The sequence below is a fragment of the Chanodichthys erythropterus genome, chromosome 3, assembly GCF_024489055.1.
Source record: "Chanodichthys erythropterus isolate Z2021 chromosome 3, ASM2448905v1, whole genome shotgun sequence".
NCBI classification, from domain to species: domain Eukaryota; kingdom Metazoa; phylum Chordata; class Actinopteri; order Cypriniformes; family Xenocyprididae; genus Chanodichthys; species Chanodichthys erythropterus.
In genome coordinates this window covers 39132962-39150580 of record NC_090223.1, presented here as the reverse complement: position 1 = coordinate 39150580, position 17619 = coordinate 39132962, and the positions used below count along the sequence as shown (strand labels likewise).

The following is a 17619-nucleotide window of genomic DNA, read 5'->3' as shown; positions in this document are numbered from 1 at the left end:
TTCATTCTCACAGTATCAGAGGGTCCTTTTTGGGGGAATTCCAAGTGGGTATTTGTGTCTTAGGAGAGGCTTGAGTCTAGCCATTCTGCCATTAAGCCAGATCAGTGGAGTGTTGCAGTGATGTTTGTCCTTCTGTAAATTTCTCCCATCTCCATATATGATCATCGAGCTCAACCGGAGTGACCATCAGCTTCTTGGTCATCACTCTAACCAAGGCCCTTCTCCATTAATTGCTCAGTTTGGCCAGGAAGCCAGCTCCAGGAAGAGTCCTAGTTGGAGTCCAAACTTCTTCCATTAAAGATTATGGAGGCTACTTGCTTCTGTGAACCCTCAGTACAGCAGTCAGTTGTAGTCTTCCCCAGATCTGTCTTCATACACTGCCTCTGAGTGCTACAGGCAGTTCCTTTGACCTCATAACTTGGTTTTTGTTCTGATATGCATTTTTAGCTGTTCGATCTTTTATTGTGAGGTGTGTGCCTTTCTAAATCAGCCACAGATTAACTCCACTCCGTGTATTTCATCTACAAATGAAATTTGAATGCTCCTCCTGAGCTAAATGTCATGTGTCCCAGAAAAGGGTATGAAAACATATGTATTGTAATTATTTCAGTTTTTTTTTTTATTTTTTATTTTTTTTATTTAATACATTTGCAAAGTTATAACAAATCTGTTTTGCTTTCGTATTATGGAGTGTCGATTAACATGAAAAAAGTCATTTAAAGTAGTATAGTTTAACTTAAAGGAGCAACATAATGTGAAAAAATGAAGGGGTTTGAAGACTATATAAAATGTTAATAAAATAATAATTGTATTCATTTAATCTCTCTCCAATGCAATTTTTATTTGGGGAACACTTTGCTCCTAATAAAAAAAAAGGAAGTTAATACAGCAACCACTGGAAGAGCAACTGCTATGCATGTCAGGGGTGTCCTATCCTGCAGCGTTTAACGCTAAAACACCCGAACAGGCTAATCAAGTTCTTCAGGATTACTAGCAACTTCTACTCAAGTGTGTCAGGTTGCAGCCAAACTTAAAGGGATAGTTGATTTTTTTTTCCTTCTTCTAAACACAAAAGTAGATACTTTGCAAGTTAATGGGGCCCATCAACTGTTTGGTTACATTCTTCAGAGTATGGGAAAAAAAATACTATGGAAGTCAAAGGGGCCATCAACTAAGCAGGATTGGATTCAGTATGTCCTTGATTCATTTTATCAGTATCCATCAGTATTGGAATATGGTAAAGAGATGAAAACCAGAGGTTATCAGAGGTAATAGCTTCCATTTCTGAGCTGATGTGTTTTAAGGCCAAATGACACATGCCATCTGCTGTGAATGATTCTGACCTGATGCAGATGGTTTGTGAGGGTAATCAATACACTCTAATGAACAACAATCATGGAAATGTTCTCGTAGAAAAACATTTATTTAATCTCATGGACTTCAAATAAATGCATCAAGTCTGACAGCAAACTATATACACATAATAACATTAATAATAAGAACATGTGGTAACCGAGGAAAAGAAAGCACTTGAGAAATAAATCTGGCATGAGAGTTCCATGTGAAAGTTCTACCACTCCCAATACAAAAAACAGAAAGGCAGGAGCAGAAGATTAAATTATTCAATGAGGAAACGTTATATGTCTGGATTTTGGTGTTTGGTGATCGAGTCTGCCAGACTTTGAGGTAACATCACTGATTGAATTGACTAGAGAAAGAACCTGATGAGGGTTCACTGATTGGATAGGACTGAGGTACAGCATAACACTTGACTTACTGATTATCTCTCAAAACTCTGAGATAATCATCTAGAATAATCCATGACAATGAGACAGAGGACAAAATGATTCAATCACACAATCACAGTCTATCCCCTGAAAGCAAGCGCCTTTTGTCTAAAAGCATGCATGCGTGAATGTGAGGGAGTAAGATGGTGTATTCATAAGCTGCTTCGAGTCTGATCTTTTCTAAGAGGCTTAATCTTTCACACTCCCTCCTACGGTTACATTCATCTGAGACCACCCAGTCTTATCGCTGTAGACGTCCAAAATGTGTGTGGTCAGGGAAGTTTGTGTGCAGGCCACCTTGACGTAGATTGATGTAGATTGTGTGCAGAAGAGTGCAGAGTGCAGTACAAAAATAGATTAAGACAGAGCCATAAATTTTCTGATCAAAGAAAGGAAATCAGGGAGAAAGAGAAAAGTTACAGCTCAGGATAGAGGCACAAAATTATGAAGGACGTCTGATAGGCCTGTAAACATGAGAAATCACATGTATATACATAAACGAGTGGCTCTTGCCACAGCAGTAATGCAGAAATAGGCTCTGGAGGAACAGTATGACGAGCCATGAAAGATTTATGGAGTCTTAAGAAGTGCATTCACTACTGAAATTCTGTTATTCGCTACTGGAGTCACTGCGCATTTTATTAGGATGAGTTTAGAGGCTTTCTTTCCTGGCTCTTTAGGGAGTAGGCGGAGGGGTTTTCACTGCTCTTGTGTGCCCCAGGAGATGTAGTCGGGACGCGTGGCGGCGCTGTACTCATCCACAAGCTGCTGAACCACCTCACGAGAGTTATCCAGCTCGTCAAAGTTGTCCTTGAATATGTCCTCCTTCCTGAACTGCTCAAGGAAGGCCTCCCTCTTCCTCAGCTTATCATACTGACGACAGGTACGCTCAAACAACTAGGAGTGAGGGAGAGGAGAACAGAGATTAGAAAAGTCTGCTCAAAAGTTTTTCCCAACATTTAGACCAATGAATTTCCATAAGTTTTCCAGTCATTTGTGATTATGGAATATCAGGGCCGGCGCCAATTGCAGACACTATCTTGCAAAGTCACATTTTTATTGGCACCGTATTTGTGACACACTGATCTACGAACTTCCCCTGTCACAAAGAATGCAGCTCTACGGAGTATGCTAAAGGCAGTGCTTCCCACACAGACTTTACTTGGGCGGCCGCTTATTAACGGCCTCCCAAGTATATTTGGAGACACATTTATGCTTTTATTATTTTTATCCTCTTATACTTTTGTATCCGACCATCCGAGATCAATTAACTAGTGGAAAATCTCCCCTCGCTCTACGCGTTTCGTACCTGCTCATTATGTGTGCCTCATAACGGTTTACTCCCGCTGACATTCCCACGTGCGCTGCATATTTGGATATTTCACAAAGAGTGCTGCATGTGCAAAGTCACAAGGCGGCGCTGTTGCGCGTTCTACACATAGACTGTAAAAAAAATATGGACGTAGTGTCCGTGACGTCACCCATAGAGTTCTGAACAGCAGTTCTGACGCCTAAATGAGGCCGCGGCCATCTTAGCTGCGCGTCACCGCACGTCACTCCCGGATAACTGAAAATGGGCAAAGAGGCGGGGAGGTGGTTTGAGCTGATGTGATTGGTTGCTGAAACCACGCCCACCTAGCTCGACGTGACCATGTTAGCAGGCAAAAGAGCTATCTATCTAGATACTATCTAAATTATTAATGAAGATAAGTTTTATCATCATAACGTTCCAAAGGTTTACTGTCAATTTACAGCGTTTTTTTAAGATATAGATGCTCCAACACCAGTAATTTGTGTCGGGTGTGCAAATAACAACATGGAACATCAAATGGGACTTCATATCTTTATAATAGAGATCGCGAGATGAATCCAATCTGTGGCACTTGGGTAAAATATAAATGTCCATTGCAAAAAAAAAAAAAAAAAAAAACATTTCACATTTCTTCTGAATGATCTGCTCTCTGTCATCGTTCTTCAAGAAAGGATGCAATTTGAGCAGCCTTTATGTTGTAAAACTATACGATCGTATCTAACAAACAAATGAGCCCGTGTCCAAAGTATATTTTTTTCAAAATAATGCAGCAGTTTTAGTTATAATATCCAAGCAGTGCTGTCAGAGTTGTATATCCTCCTGGTATTGTCATTGTAGTAAATCTCGCAATCAAAACTTTCAGCCAATGCCACGATCCAACAACGTGTGTTCTGTTTCTTCCCCATGCACACACAGATACACACATCGGTCTCGAATATTATGAAGCAAGCCATATTTTATAATTGTATAAAATAATCGAGAAAAAAAAAAGCACAAAAACGGCTGAGATGCCAAATTCAGCGGCAGCTGAGGTAACATGACGGCTCACAGACAGCAGTGGCATACCTGTCACTCAAGTGACCTTGCCCTTAATTATGCAGAACTTTAAGGCTTAATATAATTTAAACGGATAAGTTATAAAAAAATTCACCCCCCTCAGAGTTGTCATGAAGGGCAAAAATAGCAGTATAGACCAAAACCACAATTTGAACCAACTTGTAAACATGTTTTTTTCTGCTATAAACTTGGCCAATTTAACATGGGACTCTATGAGATTCTGCTCTCTTTTGGAGCCTGTCCCTAGCGGCCAGTCGATGAATCGCAGTTTAAGTTACTTCCGTATTGGCTTCACGGGAGAAAGGGGGAGGTTGCCGCTTGGTTCCACAGCGCTTCAGTCTGCTTTAAAGTGATTCTCAATCAATGAAAAGCGCAGATTTATGCCAAGCGATTGCTAATGAACTCAAGTTGATGAATTATTACAATGTCTACTTTATGGCTTATATATAAAATGTTTTAGACGGTTGTAAGGATAGACACTTCAAAATAAGAGTCCTGGTGTATTTTGGGCTTGTTTATAATTAAGTCACACGCTTTTTTCTTCTGGGCATTATTGGTATTTTGGTTACACAATAAATTGTATTTAATTTGATTTCCATTTAATTCATAGACTAAGAACATTATTTGACACATAGACTATTCATTATATAAGTTTTACTAGTAAAATCTGTGTCCCATTCACTGAGAGAGACACTATATGACAGCAAGGAGAACATAGGAAAAGGAGAACCATTTAAATGCTGTAATTTTGCATAATTTATAATGCATAATAATGAATAATATTAGTATGTAATTAAATGTAATAGCTATGTAATTAAATTCCAATAAATAAAAATACTGTTAAAAATCACACATTATTTGTTTGTCACATGTAGTAGACCATTTTTGTGCCGTGGGTAATAGGAGGATTCTTCACCCGGCTACCACCGTAAGTATATTTCAAACCTGTGGGAAGCACTGCTAAAGGTATGATTAATTGTTATTGTTTGTCATTGGTTGCAGTTCAGGCTGTTCTAACTTACGATGAAATTATGTATCGGTTAAACACGTCACAACGAGTGCGTTTTATAGTAAAGCAGACACAATTAATTACTTTTGGTGGTGGTGGTATCATTGGCAACTTGTGTATATTCATGGTAAAACCCCTGAAATTGTGCATCTAAGACGTATTTATATCTGGTGGTTTAAAATGTTTTTATTTTATGGATATCGTTGATATCCAAACTTGGTTAATATACCGTTGAGTCAAACTTTTTGTTGACTCGTTGAGTCAAACTTTATTTTACAGTGCCGTAACTACATTGTAATTACACAAATAAGCACTGAGAACTATTAATTAACTACATGTACTTATTATAGAGCTACATTTATTGGTTTAGGGTTAGTTACTTGTAATTATGCATAATTTACTGTTATTTACTGTATACTGTTATTTACATGTAGTAACGTTTAACTACGGCACTGTAAAATAAAGTGTTACCAAATTTTCGATTATGTTGGCCTAGGCAATTTTCCTTTTTGTTTTAGGTAGTAATATTATTCAATGCACTGCCATCTGTATTTGCTCAGTAGCTTTTAGGTTTCTTAGGGGGTCACTGAATAGATGCTGCTTTGACAGGTTTGTTTACACAAGAGTTTACTTTCAACAACTTTGAAAAATCTTACTGACCCCAAACTTGTAAACGGTAGTGTACATCCAATACAGATAAACCATGTTTTGAGCAATACATAAATGAAGTTCAGGGCTTACTGAAGAGATGCTGGTGTGATTAGCCATCATAAGCCCACTGACACGGTGAGCTGAGGGCAGGTAGGGAGATCTGCGGGACAGTGCCACCTGGATACTAGCTGGACCCCATGGGATGAAATTAGCTAACTTCCTCTCCCTGATTCTCTGCAGACTCTTATGAACCTGCAAGGACACATAAACATGAGGGAATGCACATATTGCTCAGGATGTGCTGTGTTTATCTAACAAGCTCACACCTGTGTGGGGTCCACCTCTCCCTGGATGATGTTGAGAATGGCGATGTAGCAATGATTGGTCTGCCGGTCTCTGCCTGTGGACACCATGACGTTCTTAGGCTGCAGGAGTCTCCTCATCACATCAAGAACTGTAGTCTTCCTTACACTTGCCACCTGAAGAGAAAAAAAATCATAGTATGATTAAAAGAGCACTCATTTTTAAGAAAAGTATTAAAACCAAGATAGTGGACACAAAGGAAAGAAATTAAATTAGATATTAGTCTCAACATACGGACTGATCGGTGGTCAGTGGTGTGTATCCAGTCATGAGGAAGTGGAGGCGGGGAGTGGGGATGAGTGACGCAATGAGACCAATCAGATCATTGTTCATATATCCAGGGTAACGGAGGGTTGTTGTGCTTGCTGACATTATGGTGGACACCTGTTAGAGAAGAGGAACACTTGTCTTTTGACAGTCTGTGGATGGGTGACACAAAGAATGTGAAAAAAAAAAAAAAAAAAAGTCGTTTTAATTTTATACTGTGTCGTCTTAATTATTTGGGTGTGCTAATGATACACTTGAAACCTGCTGTGTGTGTAAATGCAGCTGGTGTTTAAGAACACAATATCCTGAACTGGTGAAACAGGTTTTCTATTAACACCCTGGTACCCCTTTATTGAAATCTATGCACTGTACTGTGAAAGTTGACCCATTTCTATTAGAGGCGATGAAGACAGTGATGGATGAGTCGACAAAGTGAGCTATTCACCTTGGAGCAGGGTGCTGTAAGAATGGGCGTATAAGAGGAAAGCATAGATGAGGTCTGAACGGAATGTCATGTTATTTAGAATGTGACATGACAGCATGTCAGGCTGCCGATGACAACTTTCAGAACAGACAACTCCCCATGTTGCATCCTCCTGAAACTGACATTCTGTGTTGTTTCAAATTTTAACATTTTATGGTTTAGCTTATTTACTCACAGCTGTGTGTATATACACTCCAAAATCATGCTTTCATTTGTCTCGTTACCTAATAAACCCTTGGTGGCTTTATAGTTAGGCTGGTTTTCTGATGTAAGAAAATGCACATCTTGTCACAGGAGAACTGCCAGCGCCCAACTGTGATTAATATATGAGTGACTCTACTGTCCCAACTTGAACCACACCAGGCCAGTCCCTCTCTGCTGCAGGGAAGGGCTTTAAAATGAAAAGGACACACTTTGGGTTGGAAGCCTCAGGACAGATGAATAGGCCCCTGTATTTTCAACATTATGATTTAATACAGAATGGTGCCATGTTGGGGACAGTTTAAAAATGTTTAGGATCAATGTCAGTAAGTCAATTATGCTTAAAAGATGTCATATGAGCTTTTTAATGTTTTCCTTTTCCCTTAGTATGTAATGTATCTGTGCATATATCTGCAAAGTTACAAAGCTCATAGTTTCCCATAAAGGGAATTATTCTATCTAGCAGAGAACACAGTACCAGACCTGCCTAAAACGCTTTGATGGAAGTCCAGATATTACTTCCTCAAATGTCTGTCACAATATGAAATATGAGCATAATGCCCACCAAAGGCATATGCAAAGAAAAAAGACGAGGATTCATTCAACTGTAGTGCTGTCGTCATGTCGCAAAGACGCTGTGTGTTTGGATGTCAAAGCAAAACTGTTCACAAAAGTCTGCAATAATGTAAACTATGTCTAAATGTGTTTTTTGAACATTAAAGCATGTTAACCTTATTATATTAAACCAATAAACAAAATAAATGAACTTTTAAAATTGCATCATATGATCGCTTTATTACAGCATGTAAAACACCTTAAACACAAATATGCACAATCATATTTTAGATAAGACAGGCCTCTGTATCTTATCTTAAAGACTCCAAGCAGGTTTGAGTTTGGAATGAATCCTCAGACATGATTTCAGAAGATACTGATATCAAACTTGTTATGCTTTTCTAAAATTCTAAAAGCATTTTAGTAGTTTTGCAGTCCCTAGAAATGTAACGAAATCTTTTTAATATACCGCTCATAAGATTTATGTTGCACATGATCAAATGAGAGCACCGTACACCACTGCTGCACGCACAAGTATCCACAAAGGATGGAAAGAGCACAAGGTACAAGGAGGATAATGGCATTGTTAAAAAAATATTTAAAGGGGACATAACATGAAAAATCTGACTTTTTCCACGTTATAATCGTAAGTGCTTTAACTGGGTCCCCGCTGCATCTACCAACACAGAAAATGTGAAAAAGGACAAGCCAGTAACTTTGTTTTTGTAAGCCTTTCTCTGCAAGCCTGTGAAAAAACTGCCTTTGTGACGTAGGAAGGGGATCTTATTATAATATTACCACCCATTAATCTGTATGTTCTGCCATTTTGTTTTCGCAAGCGACAAACAGTGTACCAGTAGCACTGGTCCCGGAGTGCAGCGGTCCTGCACAGTTTAGCTACAACTCTGATCAAACTCACTTGAATGTCTTCAGGATTACTAAAGCTACGCGAAGGAAGGTGAGTTGAGTCGGAGGACAGCAGCACTCAAGAACAACTGTCCCTGAGCTTGTGATATGTCTCAGCTATGTAAACATTATCACTGATCTGTTAACGGCTATAATAGTAAACATATAGTCTCTATAAACACCTGAGCCACAATGGACACAGTGGTGTAAAATTAAAGATAAATTCATATATCAGTATGTGCACAGAAGTTGACTCAAAGATGGATCGATATCAACGGTTCATGATCCAATTTCATATATATTTTGTGATGTTTGCAAATTGTCTTTCTGTATGCGTTTCGTTAGCACGTTGCTAATGTACTGTTAAATGCAGCTAAAGTTACCATTGTTTCTAACTGTATTCACGGACACCAGAGCCATGGAGCTATTTTCATTCGTTATTTTCACATGAGCTCATTTGCATTTAAAGGTACATACACCAAATCAGTGCATTTTCTCTCCCACCCAAAAATAGGCAGTTAAAACATTTGTATAATAAAAATCCATAGGGTATTTTGAGCTGAAACTTCACAGACACATTCTGCAGACACCTGAGACTTATATTACGGCTTGTAAAAAGGGGCATAATAGGTCACCTATACCTATGTATTTGTTTTAAATAATAAAATATTGTTAAATGCTCTGATTGTGTATGAATAATGGAAAGTTGGCATATATTGAAAAAATCCAGGTCTTAGGTCCATTCGGTAAAAACACATTTATTTAAAATTACCCAAGACCCGAGGCTACTAATTGCAACCCCCAAAATGTAATGAAATTGCGTGTCAACATCCATAATCACCTACTTCAGAAGGCAAAACTGTTTTAGAGATTTACTGTACAAGTTTATCAGTTGTTGTGTCCTCCAAAAAGAGAGATCAGATACAGGATGCCTTTTAAAACTCACCAGTTGGTTGATCTGAGAGAACGAGGGGTTCTGAATGTGCAGCCGGTCTGTGGCGATTCTGTTCAAAGCTGTGTTGTCCAGCACCACCTGAAAGAGACATGGAGAAAGTATGAAAAGGAAAGCGATTTTTAACCATGACTGTGTCTTAGAGGTCTTCTCAGTCCATAACATTGTTATGGAAATATTTACTATGTATTCATTTCAAATAATAGAATATTGTTAAATGCTCAAAACAAATAATGAAAAGCTGGCATTTCTTTAAAAAATTCAGGTCTTCTTGGGTAAAAACGCATTTATTTTATATTCCCTGAGACCCAAGTGGAGCCGTGAGGACCTACTGTGTGTTGCTTTTGTGCTATTTGAATTCAAATTCAATTACTGAATTTGATGGAGGTATCAAATAGGATGCAGAATTGTAATTCAAAATAGAAATTAGAGAATCTTGCAGAAAAACACACTACTCAACTGGAAGAGTATGACACTGATGGTCGATTGCCAGAAAACACACAAACAAACATAAGGTATACCTAAAGACTTTTTTAATTAAGGAAGTGGAAAATGAAAGAAATTCATATAACTGCTGTAAGAGTTTATTCTAGAATTGATCTCTCACAGTCAGTGTAGAATAATGTCAATATTATTTTTTACCATAATATTTAATATCAATATTTATTTATTTTTGTAAAAAAAAAAAAAAAAATTAAACACTGTCGTGAATATTTTGTGGTGCTGTATGGAAAAAAATGACAATCTCTTTTAAACGCTGTGTTCATTTTTTTTTTACGGTACTGCATTGAATTAATGATTATTTAAGGATTTTTTTTCTGCAAAGCTCAAGTACTACTGTACTCAATTCAAATTCCAACTAATGAACTAAGAGCAAATCTGTTCTTAAAATAAACCTTGTCCCCAGTTTGTATTACATTTACACAATATTTATACAATATTTTTTGTACAGAAATGGTCAATTATATATATATATATATATATATATATATATATATATATATATATATATATATATATATATATATATATATATATATATATATATATATATATATATATGACTAGAGAATGTTTTCCTCTTAAGAGTAAAAGGGATAGTTCCCTTTGACCTTCAAAAACTTTTTGAGGCCTGAGTTTTAGTGAAATGGACTTTCAAAGAAGGGACAGAAATCTCACCAGGTTTCATTAGAAAAATATCTTAATTTGCGTATTAAAGATGACCAAAAGTCTTATGGGTTTGAGGGTGAATAAATGACATTTTTGTCATCAAAATGATTTCATTTTGGGGTGAACTATACTTTTAAATAAAAGTTAAGTTTACATTAATAACACCTCATACTTGGAGTTAAGTCGAGATCTGTATTCTCATCAAAGAAAGACAGAAACTCATCTACCCCAATTAACCTCCTTAACTTTTCTGCTGACTCTTTGATTTGACATTATTATATAAGCCAGAGAGGAGCATGAAGCTAGCAGACAGCTGCAAGACAGACAATATGCATAAAACAGATCTTACTCTTTACTAATGACATTTGCTCCACTACAGCTCAATCTATTCTGAACTGCAGCCCTCACACATAAAGAGATTTGCTGGATATATGAAGAATGCCTTTTGCTGGGATGATCAAACCAATAAACCCTTAAAAACCTCAAATAAGGATATACATATTTACTGACTCCTCAGAGAGTCAACAAGACGTGTTATTTGTCGAATAAGTATCTGCTTAATCATGTGCTGATGGTTATCAGTCTGAAAGTAAAACAGCAATTGTTGACACATCTATAAATTACCATTCCATATGTACAGACGTGACAGGATGGTTTATGGAATTAACTCAATAGCTTGGTCCCTGTTAATCAGGAGGAAATGGAAAGAGAGATGTGGATAATCATGTAAGACTATTTTCCTTTTCTCCATCTGCTGGTGTTTGAGGAATGAAAGCGGGGGAGAAAAAAAAAGAAGGTTTGTTTGGGGAGGTGGATTGTGTAACTGTGAGGAAATGTGCAGTTAGAGTAGCAGGCTGTATGTGAGAAGGGCTCTGTTTCAAATAGAAACACATTTGAGATTTACAACCTAGAAGTGTGTGTGTGTGTTTTTAACACCTCTTCCCAAATTCTAGGCCAGCTGAAAAGGTTAGCAGACACTGTGTTTGCATGTATTCATTCACTCACCACACAATCTGCATTCTGGGTCAGTCTCTTTAGCGTCAGAAGAGAATTATATGGCTGTACGACAACATCACTCATCTCATCCTGGTTAGGAAAGACCGAGTAGGTCTGAACTAGTTTTTTAGGATACCTAAAAAAACAGAAGAACAGCTGAACGTTTAAAGCACAAGAACACGCGCCCAGCTGAACTCCGCTGGTGCCCTTGAGGTTGCACACGCAATGGTATTAAACACACCCCTAAAGAGAGGTAATTACACCCGGTGATGGCTGCTGCCTGCATCTCCCTCTAATTACACTGACTGCCACCCAAACGCTTCATGACTGCAAGTCTAGACGAACAATGCGGAGGGTGTGGATCTACACTTCAGGAGAAGGAGTGTGGACTGCAAAAATCAGTCAGAGCAGGGGGATGCAAAGTCCTATTGAGTCCTATATCAGTGAGTTGTGTTTTCGCACCTGTCGTTCAGTCGTTCCAGTAGGTAAGACCCCAGACCAGATCCTGTTCCCCCAGCAATAGAGTGGCAAAGCACAAACCCCTTAAAAAAAACAACAGAATATTAAAAATACACACAAATTACTTGTATATGATTAAGCTGCTTTAGGTGCTAACTAAAACCAGAAAGAATAGTTATTACTATCTAGTGCCAGTTTAACAAAGTGGGAATATTTACCATATTAGAACTGATTAAGAGGGGCATTTTAGTCTTTACGAGGGTAAATGGGAGGGAGCGTTTTTGCCCCGACATTTAAAAAAATCTGGGGAATTTTTGCTCTGATTAATTTCTGAAACTGTCACTCACCTTCAGCAGTTGCCAAGCTACGCTGCACACACACACGTGCATGCAACTAACAGACTTTAAACATTATTCTCCAAACCACTCCCTAACCTCCACTTACATACAAGTTACACACACACACACCAGTAATTGTGGGTAATAAAGTGAGCGACACAGATTACGCAGGGAGGCCCGAGTCTGTTGTTTTAATGGGAGGAACATCTGTATCTTGTACATTTAGAGTGCAAAATATGGCATAAAATAGCACTTTTGTATAACCATCTAAACCATTCACACACATATATAATGTATATGTATATTTAATTTTACATAGTTCTATGTATGTCAGCAACCTGAACAAGAGTAGACAGAGCACTGTAGAAAGGGGTAAAAGAAAGAAAAAAAAAAAAGGGATGGAAAAAAAAAATGAAAGTACGTCAAATGGTACATAACTTTACCATCTGGAGATCATCAGAAGCGTTTTACTTTGTTTAAAAATATAATCTGTTTAAAAACCCAAATATTCTCCAAAAGTCAGAGAAAACAGTATTAATGAATGACACAGAATAAAAGAGTAAAAACTAACCCATTGATAATACACATTACTTTCAACATTTACTTACAGCTATTTTATTTCTGAATTATCTGAATTTATTTTTTGAAGTACATTTGATATTATGGTAAATCACTTTATGCAAAAAAAAAAAAAAAAAAAAAAAAAACTCCTGACAAAGAAGTGTACATCAAATGAGAGTCATACCTCAAGACTGTCACTGCCATCTGCCTCTCTGTCGATGATGTCAAAGATGTCCTCATGGATTTTTTCTCCCTGAAGTAAACAAATATGTTGACAACATTTGAATTAAAAGACAAAACCTAAAAAAGTTGTCAAACATGACAATTTTACTGTTTTAGCTTCCAGTATTTTAGGGTAGTTGATATAATTTTGCCAAGCAGTGACAGCTTTGCAATCATGTTCTTCAGGGGTTTTTTTTAAAAAAATTTTTATTAAAAATAGTTTAATTCTTGTACAATTATACATGCAGTTTTTATGACCCCATTTGTAAATCTGAAACTATAATGGGTCTGTATAGCCTGTATTAGCATCTTAAAATCTTAAATTAAATTGTCACACTATGTGAACTGCAAAAAAAGTGATTAAACAGGGGCAAAAAGAGAAAAAGAAAAGATATCCACAGAAAAAAAGAAGAAATTATATAGAGAAAAAGAAATGATAATCAGTTATAGAACCTAAAATATAACATAAATTTAATCTAAACCCTTTATAAATAAAAAAAAAAAATGTGTCAGCAATTATCTGACATTTAACATGACTGCACCTGAGAGAAGCCACTGGCCCAGTTGTTACCGGCTCCACCGCCATGCTCTGACAGGTAGATGTTCTCCGGGTTGTACAGGTTGGCATAGGGGGAGTTCAGGATGGTGTGGATGACTCTAGGCTCCAGGTCCAACAGCACAGCACGAGGGATGTAGTGCTCATCATCTGCCTGAAGGGGGCGAAACAATAAAAAAAGGATCAATGGAAACTGCATTTGAGCAAGTGCTCATTACAAAAAAATGAAGAGAAGCAGTTCAGGTCTACTCAAGCTGTTGCGTAGGTTAGGCCTTGCTTTATACGAGTGGTCGACTGATATATTGATACTGACATATTGGCTGATATTTAGCATCAACCAATAATTTATCTAGCCGATAAATGTCAGAAGAGAAACTTTTATTTTGATAGTGCTGAAAGAGCCAGCTAATTATTAAGAGAAAGCAAATGCAGTAATACTGTCTCATATAACATAAGCATTCACATTTATATTTTTTAAACAATACTTAATTCAACAAGTCACACAAACTTTACTGAACTCAGCTCAGAAGTGTGCATTTGTAGCCTGCATAAAAAATGTGTGACTACTGCTGTTTTTAAAGGTTTCTTTATTAGTAAAATCACTATCAACAGGATTCCAGAATCAAGACGTTGCTATCTATTCAAAAGTATAAAATATATTATTATAAAGTATATTTGTTTCTAATTTAGTATATATTATATAAAATAAATATAAATTTCATTGCAGCATGTGTTTTTTTCTAAAGATATCAGCATCACCATCAAAAATAAAAAAAAAAATACAAAGGAAATGACTATAATACTGTAACACACAATCTGTGAATCTGTGAAAATTCACATCAGAAGATACACAGCCCCTCTGAAACCAGTTTCACTGAAATAACTAATTTAGGTCTTTAATTAAATCTTACATTTTTTAATCCGAAAAAATGGAACTAGGAGCTGCACCAATTATTTTAAATTAGTCTTCCATCAGATGGTGAAAAGGCCTTCACATCATGACTGCAGAGGAATAATGGACTTTTGACAATCGCAAACATTGGAACCTGGCTCCACCTGGTGGTAAATTATGTGAACTCCTCACTAACAATGAGCACGTTAGTATAACCGACCTGAAAAACTATGTACAAGTGTACCTAGGACAAAAGCTGTTTTAAAAGCAAAAACTAATTTGATTTAGTTAATAGATGTTAATTGATAAATAAAATCTATATATGATATGACAAATTTTGAAAGCAACCTCACTGTACAGCATTTTTACATAAGTGCCTATTGCCTAAAACTTTTCACAGTAGGCTACTGTAGCTTTATAAAGCCACTCCCCCTGTATCCAAATTAAATCAGTTGATAGTGAAAACATTTTAGAGACAAAATTGCTCAACATTTGCTGTTAATTACTTATTATATTTATATTAAATAAATTAAAATTATGAATAGTGCATGACATATTCATATAATTAGGCCTGTTATATTAATTGACAATATTAAACTGCTTTTAAATTAAAATAAATACATGCATAATATATAAAACTGTTAAACAGATTAAGCTTACATTTACATGTAGATATTCTTTTTATGAAACTATATTATTTATTTGGTCTATTTGTTTGATTCACATGCATTGATATAGTCAGATATTTTCTTTCAGCTGCCTTCTCAAACTTTCACTGCATCAGTGTTTATTCCTGCTTCGTAAATGCGTTTAATTTCATATTTTTCATAATGATCTTCAGAAGGGGCATGAATTGCACGGCTCTCTTGCGAGAAGTGAATCAAACTGACGTTCTCCTTGTTCCGTGTGATTGGCTGTTTGTCGCACGTGTCACACTTTCAGGTGCATGCACTTTGCAAACTCTGGATTAAACCTGAGTTGATAGAGAAAGTTTATACCGAGCGTTGTGCAACGGTTGATCCTGATCTAAACCAGGTTGGATTTATCTGGATTTGTCATCTACAAACCTACTCTGAAACTCAGTTTGTTCAACTACCTTCATGCAACAGGCCACTGGTGTCTAAACAGAAACTCAATGGTTAATATCACTAAATAAAATGTAGATTATAAAGCAGGATTCAGGCTGTGAATGCATTATCAGTCTGTATTTGTGTACCTGATAGAAAAAGACATCTTTCCTGTCAGTGCCCTCAGTGGCAAACTCCTCTACAATGCCCTCCGGGCTGATGCCATGCTCAGCACACAGCTGCTTCCAAAACTCAAAACCAACTGCACAGAAAGACAATAAAGACACAATTCAGTTCAGTCCATTAATACATGATGCTTAAGAACATGATGCTTAAGTAATAAGGCTGTAAGCTTCATCATATGCCATTATATGTTGCTGATTGAAGATTAATAATGGCTACTGTTTACATCACATCTTTTTTAAATCTTTCAAAAATCAAATGATAATTTGCTGACTAAGTCTGACTCCTCTTACAGTGAGACTCATACTGCATGAATACCATCTTTCTCAGAGTAAAATGATAAACACAATGCAAATCCCTCAAGCTTAAACTATCAAACGTGACGGTAAATACTAAAAAGCAACGTTTCGCAGTAGCTGGGCAGGTTAAGTAACACTACAATTTGATGCATTACGTTACAAGTTATCTCCAATTGACAGCATTAAATATTTATCAATCAAAAACAAAGAGAGGTCAAAGAGTCCTTGACTTCTCGCAGATGGAAATATACAATAAACAATCAAAATCAGTCCCTGGTCATATTAACTTTGTTTTTAATTTTGTCATTTTAAAGCTGTCCAGTCTGATAGCTAGCTAGCTAACGTTAACTGTTTATGTAGAGATTATTAGCAAACAGAGCGTAATAAAGCGATTGGCTCACTCTGATTCCCGCACTGTCCGAGCTGCAGGGTGATGATTTCTCGAGGCATGCTATCCTGTTATTTCCACTGTACAATCAGAAAAGGTGAGAGATGTGCTGCTGTCAGTTAATCACAATCCCTGTGCGTGTTCCCGCTCCAACAGCAACGGCCTTACGGGCGAGCAGTGCGCATGCGCTCTCTGCGGCCCCGCTACACACGCTGTGAAGGCCAGCAAACGTGAAAGGATCAATATTTGGTAAAATGTACCGAAATAACTCTTTACCATAAAAAGCGAAAAGCAGATCTACACAAAATACAGAAAGAACAGACGTAGAGAGCATCACTGACGTAATGCATGACGTAGTACGTTTGCGTGTACATTAAACAACATCAAAGCTGCGTGCCAGTTGCGCAAACAGAGGAAATTTGCCTACAATACAATGTAATAAGAAAATCCAGGTCAGGTTGTTTGTTAAATTTCCCTTTGTATAGTAACAAATACTCACAAAGAATAACTTTATTTATTTCCCTAATTTAATATAGTGTGATTACTGCATTACTTGCAAAATTATTGTGCACTAAAAAGGTTTTTCAAAATGATGCCAATTAAGGACTCCCAAAAATGATCTCCCATATCTCCTTGGGAGGGAAACGATTTCTATACTATTACTTTACCTTAAATAATTTTATTTATTGGTTCAAAGAGTAGTAAAATAGGCATTGTTCATTAAATTATTTATATCATTGTAGATGATGACCACTCTCTCTCTCACACACACACACACAAACAATCCATCCCTTTATCTATAGAGTACATAAAAAAATGGTGCCTTTAGAGGACACTGAAGTGTTTCAACATATTTATAGAGTTAATTTTATTAAGAATATATGAGTTTTGACACCAAATGACACTTCCCAGATAGCAACTTTGTGCCGGCCCAAATCTGTCCCA

General features: G+C 36.8%; 1 protein-coding gene across 2 annotated transcripts; it reads right to left on the bottom strand.

Moving 5' to 3' along the window:
* Positions 1–1410: 1410 nt before the first annotated feature.
* On the bottom strand, positions 1411–17003 carry tubg1 (tubulin, gamma 1). Of its 2 annotated transcripts, XM_067375256.1 has the most exons (11): positions 16688–17003; positions 15954–16066; positions 13832–13999; positions 13252–13320; positions 12172–12251; positions 11719–11845; positions 9538–9624; positions 6413–6562; positions 6142–6294; positions 5906–6067; positions 1411–2684 (listed from the first exon to the last, which is right to left on the bottom strand). In XM_067375256.1, the coding sequence occupies exons 1-11, from the start codon at positions 16734–16736 to the stop codon at positions 2487–2489; spliced, it is 1356 nt and encodes a 451-aa protein (XP_067231357.1). In that variant the 5' UTR covers positions 16737–17003; the 3' UTR covers positions 1411–2486. The 2 variants fall into 2 exon arrangements, with proteins under 2 accessions (XP_067231357.1, XP_067231365.1); XM_067375264.1 differs by lacking the exons at positions 1411–2684; positions 5906–6067; positions 6142–6294; positions 6413–6562 and adding an exon at positions 6840–7047.
* Between the last annotated feature and the right edge of the window lie 616 nt (positions 17004–17619).